The sequence below is a fragment of the Dendrobates tinctorius genome, unplaced genomic scaffold (genome assembly GCF_039654945.1).
Source record: "Dendrobates tinctorius isolate UK_male_01 unplaced genomic scaffold, ASM3965494v1 ptg000085l, whole genome shotgun sequence".
In the NCBI taxonomy this organism is placed as follows: domain Eukaryota; kingdom Metazoa; phylum Chordata; class Amphibia; order Anura; family Dendrobatidae; genus Dendrobates; species Dendrobates tinctorius.
In genome coordinates, this window is record NW_027361753.1 from 8,026,885 (window position 1) to 8,040,977 (window position 14,093).

At 42.9% G+C, this 14,093-nt stretch overlaps 1 protein-coding gene across 8 annotated transcripts in view; it reads left to right on the plus strand.

Moving 5' to 3' along the window:
• Nucleotides 1–14,093, plus strand: part of WDR7 (WD repeat domain 7) — a 402,328-nt gene that overhangs the window by 382,087 nt on the left and 6,148 nt on the right. For all 8 annotated transcript variants that reach the window (XM_073584827.1, XM_073584830.1, XM_073584829.1 and 5 more), the window contains one exon: nucleotides 3,896–4,000. In XM_073584827.1, coding sequence (XP_073440928.1) covers nucleotides 3,896–4,000 — 105 coding nt within the window. The remainder of the gene's footprint in view (nucleotides 1–3,895; nucleotides 4,001–14,093) is intronic.

Here is a 14,093-nt window from a genome sequence, read left to right on the forward strand (position 1 = left end):
TGAGAAATCACATGATCCCCCCCAGCGCTGTAAAGCTGCGGAGGGGGAAAATTACACCAGACGCTTAACCCACAGATAGAGGGGAGAAATCCGAGATTCTGACATTACATGAAATGGGGGCGTCCGCACAGGGCGGCGCTGCTCTGCGCACGGAAAAGCCCCAGCGTATTTCCGTTCCTACTGCATGCTGCGGATTGTGACTTTCTGTGGCAGATTTCCTTGCGGATGTCACTCCGTGAAATGTATGATATTAAGTGCAGTCGAGCTGTATTGTCCATTACACAGAATCCATCAGCAGCTTTTGGTTATGTAATCTGCGAGCAACATGATGTAGAGGCTGAGACCCCGATTCCAGGGATATGTCACTTACTAGGCTGCTACAGTATATGCTGTTTCAGTAAAATCAGTTTTGACAGCAGATTATCTCTACTGGACCAGGTGTCTGGTGCCTCCCGGTCCAACCCCACCCCTAACACTGATTAGCATCTTACTGTCTATGCAGAATGTATGCAGAAAGCAGCCAATCAGTGGTGTGGGCGGGGTTATACACAGCTCAGCATGTACAGCAGAGAAAACTGTGATTGTATTACAACTACTGCACACAGTAAGTGATATATTGCTGGAATCAGGGTATTGTATTTTAGACAAAAATATATATATATTGTAACTTTTTTCATTTTAAAAATTACAAAAAAAAAAGAAAATGGGCTGATGCAAAAGTTTGCGCACCCTTGGAGATTTGTGTGCTCAGATATATTTGACCAAGGTTTCAGACCTTAATTAGCCTGTTAGGGTTATGGCTTGTTCACCATCATTGTTTGGAAAGGCCAGGTGATGCAAATTTCCCAGCTTTATAAAAACTCAGCCTTCTCTAATCTTGAGCCAAAAAACAGCAACCATGGGTTCTTCCAAGCAGCAGCAATCTTTGAAATGATGGAGTCCCACAAAGCAGAAGAAGTCTATAAGAAGATAGCAAAGAGTTTTCAAGTTGCTCTTTCCTCAGTCCGAAATTTAATTAAGAAATGGCAGTTACCAGGGACAGTGGAGGTCAAGATGAAGTCTGGGAGACAAAGCAAAATTTCAGAGAGAGCTGCTTGTAGGATTGCTAGAGAAGCAAATCAGAACCCCTGCTTGACTGCAAAAGACCTTCAGAAAGATTTAGCAGACTCTGGAGTTGTTGTACATTGTTCTACTGTTCAGAATCACCTGCACAAATATGGCCTTCATGGAAGAGTCACCAGATGAAAACCTCTCCTGCGTCCTCACCATAAAATTCAGCATCAGAAGTATGCAAAAGAACATCTAAACCAGCCTGATGCATTTTGGAATCAAGTCCTGTGAACCAATGAGGTTAAAATAGAACTCTTTGGCCACAATGATCAAAGGAAAAAAAAAGCAAAAAATTTCAGGAAAAGAACATCTCTCCAACCATTAAGCATGGAGGTGGATCAATCATTCTTTGGAGTTGTGTTGCAGCCAATGGCATAGGGAACATTTCTCGGGTAGAGGGAAGAATGGATTCAATGAAATTTCAACAAATTCTTGATGCAAAGATAACACCATCTGTAAAAAAGCTGAAGGTGAAAAGAGGAAAAGGATGGCGTCTACAAATGGATAATGATCCTAAACACACATCAAAATCCACAAGACGACCTCAAAAGGCGCAAGTTGACGGTTTCACAATGACCTTCACAGTCCCCTGATCTAAACATCATTGATAATCTGTGGCTAGACCTCAAAATAGCAGAGGATGGAAGACGACCCAGGAATCTCACAGAACTGGAGGAATTCTCCAAGGAAGAATGGATGAAAATCCCTCAAACACGAATTGAAAGACTCTTGTCTGTCTACAAAAGGCGTTTACAAGCTGCGATACTTGCAAAAGGGGGTGTACTAACCATGCAGGATGTCCAGACTGATGCATCAGCCCATTTTCCTTTTTTGTCATTTTTAAAATGTAAAGGATGAAAATATGTTTAATTTTTTTGCCTAAAATACAAGGGAAATGCGTCATCTGTAACTTTAGGCCTTGTAGAGATCATTTCATCTTCAACTTGCTTAACTGCAATAACAGTAATTTTGACCAGGGGTGCCCAAACTTTTACATGCCACTGTTTGTCTGTCTGTCTGTCTATCTATCTATCTATCTATCTATCTGTGTAATATCTATCTATTATCTATCTCACTCTTCCTATCTTCTCCTGCTGCTCCGGGCTCTATGTGCTGTCATACAATTTTTGTAAACAAAGCCTCAATGTGTGAATTTGGCCTTATAATGGAGTAGCTTCCTCTGCAGTCCTATTACAAACTATTGATGACTGATTGAGGACGTCAGCACACACTCCACAACCAACACAGACCCATAAGTTTCTGTCACGATTTCACATTGTTGCAGACTCCTGTGTTAAAGCTGGTGTCAGGAGATGAGAAAACACTCTGCCGATACAGCAGAACTGAGTATGTCATTTGATACAGTACACGCAATATTACAGTACAAAGTTTTATCTACGAGGTTTACATAGGGCTGCTGAAAACCCTCCCGCCATTACAATTTAGGAAGTCACCACATTCTGTGCAAGGAATAAAACTAGGAATAAAGTGAATTGACAAATTAAGCTCTGCTACATCCCTGCTTATTTGGAGACAATAGCTCAAGTACAGAGCACTATTCATATGCAGCAGACCAGAGTATGTCATTTGGCATAATGACGATCTGGACACTGCTACATCTCTGCGTTATCCCTGGTCTATAGCACTTTCACAGGAGATGCACAATGCAGATGTAGTAGTGCTGATTGTGTTGGTTGTACCCCTAGTTACACTAATAGGAGGAGGTAGTAGCTCCAGCACTACACAGATGTAGCCAGGTTGTGTTTGTCATTTGGCGCAGTACACGTGATCTCAGTGACCGTTGTCTGGAGGTTTACATAGGACTGCAGAAAAACCTACTTTGTTATAAGTCCCCACTTGTTATGCTAGTAACACAGCCTACAAAGAGAAAAGTCACAGACTGGACTCTGCTACATCTCAGCTTAGACCCTTAGTCCGCAGCGCACTGATAGGCGGAGACAGCAGCTCAAGTAAGTAAGCGTCATATAGATGTAGCAGTGCTGAGTATGTCATTTGGCCAATAGATCATATTTACTAATAGAGGCAGACAGTAGCTCTACTGATGTAGCAGGGGCTGAGAATGTAAATTTTCCATCTCTAGTACAAGAGGGAGACAGTGACCACAGTAATAAGCAACATACAGATGTAGCAGAGCTAAGTATGTCATTTGGCACAGCGTTGGCCCCACAGAGTTAAGGGACACATTGAGCTCTGCTACATCACGCCGCAGTGTCCTGAACGCCGGCTGACATCAGGAGACAGTAGCGGGAGGTCTTTGTGCCGGGGCGGCGAGGGTCTGATGAGCTGATTATCCAGCGGAGCCGCTTCTCCCCTCGAACAGATGGAATGTGGTGTCGCAAAGTTTTATCAAAGCCTCCCGATAAGTTATGCCGTTTGGTGCAGCCGAGCAGCTTAGGAAGCCGTATCTGACACCGGCGCGGAGGCAGCGCCAATCATTACAGATCAAGAGCCTCCCGGATTAAGGAGCCCTTGGACAATGGTGCGATCTGAGGGCAGCGCAGCTGGACATATTTACACTTCAAATCAAAGGCAGAAAGTTGTAGCGCATCAGCAGCAGCACGCCTCCGCCGCCTCCCTTCATTATTTAATATTTCATGCAGAACAAGGAAGGAGACGAGAAGCCTCCGGGAGACGGCAATGTTTACCGCCGCCCTCCGCATACAAACAAGCGCTCCGTGCCGGCTCCTCCGCTCCTTTCTACATCAGTCGTCTTAGAAGTTTCATCTGTTTTCTTTTTTTTTCTTTTCTTCCTCTTGTTTTGCAGAATATTCACGGCCACAAAGGACCAATCACGGCGGTTTCGTTTGCCCCCGATGGGCGATATCTTGCTACCTACTCCAACAAAGACAGCCATATCTCCTTCTGGCAGGTAATGAACTTTCACTATTGTGTACTTGTATAGAAATGAACTACAAAGCCCAGCGTGCCCAGACTGGAGCTGGAGACCCTGAGGATGATGACTACTTCTCCTATGTGGTGTTCTCATCCCCATATTTCCTGCCTTATCGACCCCAACAAGTCTAAAAATGATAGGGATCATGCCTCTTAATGTTCACAGTCATTGGGGGTCTCGGCGGTCAAAACTCTGAAAAAGTGGTGGGGTCCAGATGTAGGAGCCGTCACGTTAGCGGCTTCTACAGCTGAATCTTAGCAGCATGCTGTCATTTTATAACTTTCCAAGGATGTACTGGTGAACCGTTCTGTGTCTACAGCTCCTCTGCAGATCTATGTGTCTCCTTGGTTACAGACTACAAACAAAGCCCCGTGTAGTCTGATCCTATAGTCACTCATGGTTTACTGTGTGCGCCTAGAGAGGACGGGGTTAGAGGAGTCATGGGTCTGCAGATGGCCTGTGTACACCAAATGATAATCGAGCTCCTTTGCAGAGTGATTTAGTTTCTTATTTTAGGTGCATTAAAGCAATGAAAAATGGTTGCAGAAGTGTACACACCCTTCAATGGAGACACAATGGGGAAGCGATGGCTCATCGCAGGATAACGCCATCACTTTGAGATGGGAATAACCCTATCCAGATAGGCGCGCTCTTAGCCCTTATTAATAATCTTACCGGTTTGTGTATGCAGTTCCATTGCGGACCTATGTGTCGCCATGGTTACAGACTGCACACCATCCTCGTGTAGTCAAATCTTGCAGACATTGTTTCTTCTTTTTCATCTGCTCCTGGTTATGTTGTATTTAGTAAGAGGAGGGCGGGTTAAGGAACACATAACTGCAGGGTCAGGCTACCCATGGGTCTGCACAGGAGCTGTGTACACAAAACGGTATTTTTAAAATCAAGACTCTAAGTAAAAGACCCCCTATGGTGCCATAGCAGCGGGGGGAGGGGGTCCCTCAACCAGGGTCCTGTGAATCTTTTCTCTGAACTCTTCAGGCAACAGAAAATTTCTGTACGGAAAAGCAGAGATTTATCACTATTGAAAGAGCATGGGGCTAATCCACATCTGAGGATCAGCTCCGACTTCTGCCACCGGTGAGAACGTGTCCTAATCGTTATATATGGTGGCCACGTGTCTCACTCATTATACCGTGTGTCCTCTTAATGTCACCCCCGGTCTGCAGTTACCTGCGTCCTTCACACCATAATAAACATATTTAGCTAATTAATGTGAGCAGCGGATTGTATGTTTATTGATCCCGGGGTGGCCGCTCATCTCCAGTTTCCTCGGAGCATCGCTAGCTGTAGTGTAATGATTTCATACGCTCCAGTTTTACAGCCGAGTAATTAAGGATTACCCGAATGTTTACTACCTTTATCTAATCACTCGCGGACAGTCCTCATATCTGATTGATCGTAATCACCATGCACTGTCACCAGAAGAGACTGCATAGAATGGCCCTCCAGAGATGTCGACGTGGTTCGCGGTGTCAATAATCATCCTACTTTGTTGTCTCTTATTTTTGGAATCACTTATAACTTTCCAGAACTTTATATTAGTAAAGCAAATAATTATGATGTGTATCCTGTATTATACTCCAGAGCTGCACTCACTGTTCTGCTGGTGCAGTCACTGTGTACATACATTACATTACTGATCCTGAGTTACATCCTGTATTATACCCCAGAGCTGCACTCACTATTCTGCTGGTGCAGTGACTGTGTACATACATTACATTACTGTTCCTGTACTGATCCTGAGTTACATCCTGTATTATACCGCAGAGCTGCACTCACTATTCTGCTGGTGCAGTCCCTGTGTACATACATTACATTACTGATCCTGTACTGATCCTGAGTTACATCCTGTATTATACCCCAGAGCTGCACTCACTATTCTGCTGGTGCAGTGACTGTGTACATACATTACATTACTGTTCCTGTACTGATCCTGAGTTACATCCTGTATTATACCGCAGAGCTGCACTCACTATTCTACTGGTGCAGTCCCTGTGTACATACATTACATTACTGTTCCTGTACTGATCCTGAGTTACATCCTGTATTATACACCAGAGCTGCACTCACTATTCTGCTGGTGCAGTCACTGTGCACATACATTACATTACTGATCCTGAGTTACATCCTGTATTATACCCCAGAGCTGCACTTACTATTCTGCTGGTGCAGTGACTGTGTACATACATTACATTACTGTTCCTGTACTGATCCTGAGTTACATCCTGTATTATACTCCAGAGCTGCACTCACTATTCTGCTGGTGCAGTCACTGTGCACATACATTACTGATCCTGTACTGATCCTGAGTTACATCCTGTATTATACCCCAGAGCTGCACTCAATATTCCTCTGGTGTAGTCACTGTGTACATACATTACATTACTTATCTGTGTAGCGGGTATTAAATACATAAAAAACCAGTGTGGGGCCACCTTCTCTTTTCCTAATTTTTTGAGGGAAAGCCAACAGCTGGGGGTTGATGATAATATTCTGGGAAGGGGCTAATAGCCATAAAGGTTCTCAGTCTATTAAGCTCAAGCTTTTTAGCCTTTACTGGTTATTATAGGGGGGACCCATCCAAAAAATTGACTATCCAGCAAAGGCTAAACAGACAGCTGAGGGCTGATATTAACAGCCAAGGAAGGAGCCATGGATATTGGCTCCCTTCTAGACTAAGAACATCAGCCCTCAGCCGCCCCAGGAATGGTGCATCTGTTAGATGCTCCAAACCTGGAGTTTAGCTTCAGCTCTTCCCACTTTCACTGCTGTGGTGGCGAGTGGAGTAATAGTCGTGGGGTTGATGTCAGCTCTTTTATGTCTGCAGACATCAAGCCCAAGGGGTTAGTATTGAAGAGGCATCTATACACCCCCATTACTAACCCCATAGTCAAATTTAATAAAGACATGGACAGAGTAAAGTCCTTTAATTGAAATAAAAATTCTCCAAACCTCTTATACGCATTTTTCAATAAAAAAGCAAAGTTATTCTCACCTTTCTGCCGATAATCCATTAATGCTCATGTCCGGATGGTTTGGTGAGGGGTCTCATCAGTGATGCGATCGCTCGCCATGCCAGCCAGGACCCACTGAGCTAAGCATGAGGAGTCAGCTGCGTATGACCGGTTGTGATGTTATTAAAGTTACCACTGGTCACTGGCAGCAGTTCTCATGCTCAGCTCAGTGTGTTCTGGCTGATATGAGCAGTAGTATCACTGATGTACTGATGTGACTGCTCACCAAACCATCCGGATCGTCGTGGAACTTGGGCATTACTAGATTAATATCAGCCCGCAGCTGTCTGTTTAGCCTTTGCTGATTGTCCATCCCATAAGTCTCCGTTGGGTCTTTTCCTCTCACTCATCGTTTTTAAGAAATCTCAAGATGGAAGAGGCCAGGAGCCATTTGGTGAGCTGCATTTCTTGCTACATGTTCACAGATTTACCAGTGGAAAAGCCAAACTTCACATGCCACAAATGCAAGCTTGTGTCCCTGTTGGAGGAAAAGTTGCAAAATCTCGAAGAGAGGTTAGCTACGTTGAAGATCATTAAGGAAGGTGAAGAGTTCTTGGACAGAGCACAATTATCTCTTCATGTTACAGAAAGAGAAGAAATTCGAAGTGCACCTGAAGAAACAGAGGAATGGAGACATGTGACCCAGAGAAGCAGGAGGATCAGGAGGCAGTCAGCACCCATACTGCTCAGGAACCAGTACCAGGCTCTCACGCAGGAAAACGATGAAGAAATACATCAGGATAAGACTTTGCCAACAAACAGCAACCTTGTACGCCCTCAGAGTCCTCCTGGATGGAGAAAGAAAAATGTTGTGAAGAAGAAACGGAGAGTGGTGGTCATGGGGGATTCCCTGCTGAGAGGAACAGAGGCCGCTATCTGCAGACCGGATATAACTACAAGAGAAATGTGCTGTCTTCCAGGTGCAAAAATTAAAGATGTGTCTGACAGGATATCAGGACTCTTCAGACCTACAGATGACTACCCATTCCTGCTACTACATGTGGGGACAAATGACACCGCAAGAAACGACCTGGAAACCATCTGCAGAGACTTTGAAGACTTAGGCAAGAAAGTGAAAGAACTGGGAGCGCAGGTGGTCTTCTCTTCCATCCTCCCAGTGGATGGCCATGGAACAAGGAGGTGGAATAAGATTCTGCAGGTGAACAACTGGCTACGTCGATGGTGCCGTCAGCAACGATTTGGATTTCTGGATCACGGAGTGAACTACTTATACGATGGACTACTTGCTAGAGATGGGGTGCACCTTATGAAGACTGGAAAGCATGTATTTGGAAGTCGCCTTGCTACACTTGTAAGGAGAGCTTTAAACTAGAACAACATGGGAAGGGAAGCAAAAGACCAGAAAAAGCCATACACCTGACAAATGCTATTGAGAACTCTGCTATTAGAAGTGGAAAGGAAGAACAAAGACGAAAGAATCTAATTAATAAAAATATTGGAGAAAGAGAAACCAATCACAAACTAAAATGTTTCTATACTAATGCACAAAGCATGGGCAACAAACAAGGAGAATTGGAACTACTAACACAGGAACAGAAATATGATGTCATTGGAATCACTGAAACTTGGTGGGACAATACACATGATTGGAATACAAGACTAGAAGGATACAACTTATTTGCAAGAAACAGACTTGATAAACGAGGAGGGGGTGTCGCATTGTATGTTCGAAACGCGTATATCTGCACAGAGATTGAAGCTTCAGAGACTGGGAGTTCTGTGGAAACTGTTTGGGTAAGAATACAAGGACAGAACAATGGAAAGGACACCATTGTAGGCATTTACTACAGGCCGCCTGTGCAAGCCGAAGATATAGATGAACTCTTTATGCATCAGATGGCCAAGTTCTCCAAAAAATATGACATAGTTGTCATGGGAGATTTCAACTATCCAGAAATTTGTTGGGAATCTCTCTCAGGCAAAACTAACAGGTCAAGGAAATTCTTATCCTCTCTTGCTGACAACTTTATCTTCCAAAAGGTAAGGGAGAAAACAAGGGGAACTGCTACCTTGGATCTAATCCTTATAAACAGGGAGGAAATGGTTGAGGAGGTAAAAGTGGCTGGGACCCTAGGAGGTAGCGACCATGCTATTTTAGAATTTTGGATTACTAGAGGTGGAAGACCTGTGAAGACTCAGACGTCAAGGTTAGATTTCAGAAAGGCAGATTTTAAGGGATTCAGAAAGAGAATTGGAGGGATCCAATGGCTGGATATCCTTAAAGACAAAAATGTCCAGGAAGGATGGGAAATCTTGAAAAATGAAATTCTCAAAGCACAGTTGTTAACAATTCCGAAAAGAGGGAAGAATAGGAAGCATTTAAGGAAACCAGGATGGATGAACACAGAACTTAAGCACATGCTAAAAAGGAAGAAAAAAATGTTTATAAAATGGAAAGAGGGAGGCATATCTAAAGAAGAATATAATGCTGTCTGCAGAACCTGCAGGGCACAAATCAGATTATCTAAAGCTGAAAATGAACTGAGGCTTGCAAGAGATGTCAAAAGCAATAATAAAGGATTTTGGGGATATGTCAAAAGTAAAAGAAAAGTCAAAGATGCTATAGGATTTTTACAGGATGAAAATGATGAAATGGTAAGACAGGATGTTGAGAAGGCTGAACTTTTAAATTCCTATTTTGCATCTGTTTTCTCTCAGAAAGGAAATGCAACATCATCTGTTATTCACTGTCCTATTAAGGGAATAGAAGAATCCAGGATATCTATAAACAGAAAGATAGTGAGGAAACACTTAGCTAACCTAAATGAATTCAAGTCTCCAGGTCCAGATGAATTACACCCCAGAGTACTGAAGGAGATAGCAGAAGAAATTTTTGAACCCCTCTCCATAATCTTTGAAAATTCTTGGAGAACAGGAGAAGTGCCAGAAGACTGGAGAAGAGCAAATGTTGTTCCTATCTTCAAAAAGGGGAAGAAGGTGGACCCAGGCAACTATAGGCCGGTGAGTCTGACTTCTATACCAGGAAAGATCTTTGAACAAATTATTAAACAACATGTATGTCAATACCTGGATAAGAATGAAGTGATTAAACAGAGTCAGCATGGGTTTCTAACTAATAAGTCATGTCAGACTAACTTAATTTCCTTCTATGACGGTATCACTGATTGGGTGGATCAAGGAAATGCTGTAGATATAGTATATCTTGACTTCAGCAAAGCATTTGACAAAGTCTCTCATACAATCCTTATTGAAAAAATGACTAAGTATGGAATGGACAAGGCAACTGTTAGGTGGATTCATAACTGGCTTAGTGATCGGACCCAAAGAGTGGTCGTAAATGGCTGCACATCCAGTTGGAAGAATGTCTCAAGTGGGGTACCACAGGGCTCTGTCCTGGGCCCTGTATTGTTCAACATCTTTATCAACGATTTAGATGAAGGAATTGAGGGTAAACTGATTAAATTTGCTGATGACACAAAGCTAGGAGGGATAGCTAATACTAGAGAAGAGAGAGAGAGGATTCAAAAAGATTTAAATAAACTGGAGAAGTGGGCAGCAACTAACAGAATGGTTTTTAACAGGGAGAAATGCAAAGTACTACATCTGGGCAATAAAAATGAAAAAAGCATATATAGAATGGGAGGAATAGGGCTAAGTGACAGCACATGTGAAAAAGACTTGGGTATACTAATAGATCACAGACTGAATATGAGTCAACAGTGTGATGCAGCAGCAAAAAAGGCAAATGCAATTCTAGGATGTATTAACAGAAGCATACAGTCTAGATCACGTGAAGTCATTATTTCCCTCTACTCCTCTTTGGTCAGACCTCATCTGGAATATTGTGTCCAGTTTTGGGCACCACATTTTAAAAAAGACATCAACAAACTGGAGCAAGTTCAGAAAAGAGCGACCAGAATGGTGACCGGTCTGCAAACCCTGTCTTATGAGGAAAGGTTGCAGGATTTGGGAATGTTTAGTTTGCAAAAGAGAAGACTGAGAGGAGACTTAATAGCTGTCTACAAATATCTAAAGGGCTGTCACATTGTAGAAGGGTCAACTTTATTCTCATTTGCACAAGGAAAGACTAGAAGCAATGGGATGAAACTGAATGGGAAGAGACACAGATTAGATATTAGAAAAAACTTTTTGACAGTTAGAGTGATCAATGAGTGGAGCAGGCTGCCACGAGAAGTGGTGAGTTCTCCTTCAATGGAAGTCTTCAAACAGAGGCTGGACAGACATCTGACTGGGATGATTTAGCGAATCCTGCTTTGAGCAGGGGGTTGGACCAGATGGCCCAGGAGGTCCCTTCCAACTCTACGATTCTATGATTCAGTCCCAGCTGCACTTTACAGTGTTAAACTTTAATCCTGGTCAGAGCTGTGATGAGTCTCGGGCTCAGCTGGCGATCTCCACAGTGCTAATCCTATATCTGTCACCGGCTCAGAGCATTACCTGATCACCTCCATGAGCTCTGGGGTGCAGCTCGCACATTATGTGCCTCGAAGGGAAACAAAGCCCCATCTACAGCGACTGAAAGTGGGAACTCAAGACTGCATACTGCTGGCTCCTCAAAAGTAAAGGGTATTGGTAATTGGAAATGCATTAGATAACTTAAAGGGATGTTCCCATATAAAAAGATGGCATGTCGCATGCATACGCCAAACTCGAGATTGTGGCGCCCACAGTACAGATTTTCCTCGCTGTGCCCAAAAGTCCTGATGGCTCCATTTTATTTTTTTGACTAGAGACAACCCACAGCTGGTGGCTGGGAACGTCACTTTGGGGGAAAAAAACCTTGAACCTGCACTCTTTTCATCGTCACAATTAGTGGATGGTTTCAAAGTTCGGATCTCCACCCATAGTAAAGTGAAGTCCCTTTAACTCGCACCCATTTTTAGCCAAATCATATATTAAATAAGCTGCATTCACAATCCTGCAGTTGTCTGAGCTGAAATCTCCCGGAATTCACTGCTCTTTTAGTTTCTGGGATGTCGAGTGAGTGGGTACAAGATCATCTTATTTATACCTTTACACAGAAAGCCCAACATTGAGTATTGGAAAAAAGCAATCATGAACCTGATGTTCTGAGCCCAGTGCTTCTCTTCCTCTGTGCTAGATTTCTCTTTTAGCTCCTGAACCCTATTCTGATGAACATATTCTCAGCTTTTCCTATATAGAGTCCCAAACTGCCTTCTAAAAGTTCCAAACTGTTAAAATTCTGACAGCCTTCAGCCGCCACTAGGGGGAGCTCACTGCATGCATATTTATGCAACTTTGATTAATCTCTTCTTACGCAAGCCCAAAATTGTAAAATTAATCATTACAGAGTTTAGGGCCTTATTAAAATAAGGGGAAAAAAAAGAAAATTCATCCATAACATGGATAGTTATTTGTGGCAAAGCTTCCCCTGCAAATAACAGATAGATACCAGATGTGGTTATTATTAGTGGGTCCTGCTTCCGCTTAAGAGGATTTGCTACCCGGTCAAAAGTGGCCAGTTTTTGCTCTTACTTTATTATTACTTACTGCTCCCCTGAGTATTTCTTTACTTCTCTTTTTTAAATACACCAAACCGGTCCAGAGATATGGCCTTTATTATTTAGTACTATTTTTTAAAGTTTTTTTTTAAGGAGGCGTGGCTCACAGGATCCTCTGGGGCGTGTCTTAGACTTCTCTGCATAATTACTTAATCGGTCACGCCTCTTTAGTACTGATCATAAGAATTTGCACTAAATAAAAGGCCACAGATCTCTGGAACCACATGGCGGATTTAAAAAAGGAAAATAAAGGAATACTCAGGGAATCGGTGGGAATAAAATAAGAACCCAAATTGGTAATTTGTAACTCAATACCAAGAATTTCACAGTATTTTTAGGGTTTCATCAATTCTTATAAAGAACATGTCTGCAACTGTGAATATTTGGTTTTCTTTTTTATTGTGACGCAAAGAGCAAATAGGACAAAATAACTGAAAACTTAACGATTCACCCTCCAAAAGTCAGTATTTTGTAGAGATTTCTTCTCCAGCTTCCCCAAGTTAGATGGTTTCCTCTGGTGAACAGCAATCTTCAAGTCTGATCACAGATTCTCAATGAAATTAAGGTCTGGGCTTTGACTAGGCCACTCCAAAACATTTACACGTTTCCCCATAAACTACTTGAGTGTTGCTTTAGCAGTATGCTTTGGGGCATTGTCTTATTGGAAGGTGAACCTCAGTCCCAGTCTGAAATCACTGACAAACTGAAACAGCTTTTGCTCAAAAATATCCCTTAATTTTGCACCATCCATCTTCCTCTCAAATCGGACCATTTTTATTGTCCCTTACAGCATGATACTGTCACCACCATGTTTCACTGTGGGCATGGTGTTCTTGGGGTGATGACCTGAGTTGGTTTGGAGCCAGACATAGCTGTTACCTTGATGGGCAATAAGTTCAACTTTGGTCTCATCTGACCACAGTACCTTCTTTCATACATGTGAGGACTCCCACATGTCTTTTGGAAAACTGAAAATGAGCCTTACAATTTTTGTGTTTAAGTAAAGGCTTTTTTCTGCTCTTCAATAAATGCCACCTCTATGGAGTCTATGGCTTATTGTGGGCGTATCGACAGTCTCTGCTTGGGAACGCTGCAGCTCCTTCAAGGTTACCTTTGGTCGTTCTCTCTGATCAGTGCCCTCCATGCCCAGGCTGAGAGTTTTGGTGGGTGGCCCTCTCTTGGCAGGTTGTTTTGTAGTATAAGCACTATGTCCTTTCCATTTGATGATAATGGATGTGGTGGTGCTCCGGGGAATCATCAGAGATTGGGATATTTTTTTTTTTATAACTCAACCCTGACTTGTGCTCCTTAACAACTTTGTCCTTGACTTCATGGAGGTGTTTGGAGATCTCCTTGGTCTTCATGGTGTTGTTTGGAGAGCTCCTTGGTCTTCATGGTGTTGTTTGGAAATCTCCTTGGTCTTCATGGTGTTGTTAGATCTCTTTGGTCTTCATGGTATTGTTTGGACATCTCCTTGGTCTTCGTGGTGTTGTTTGGCGACCTCCTTGG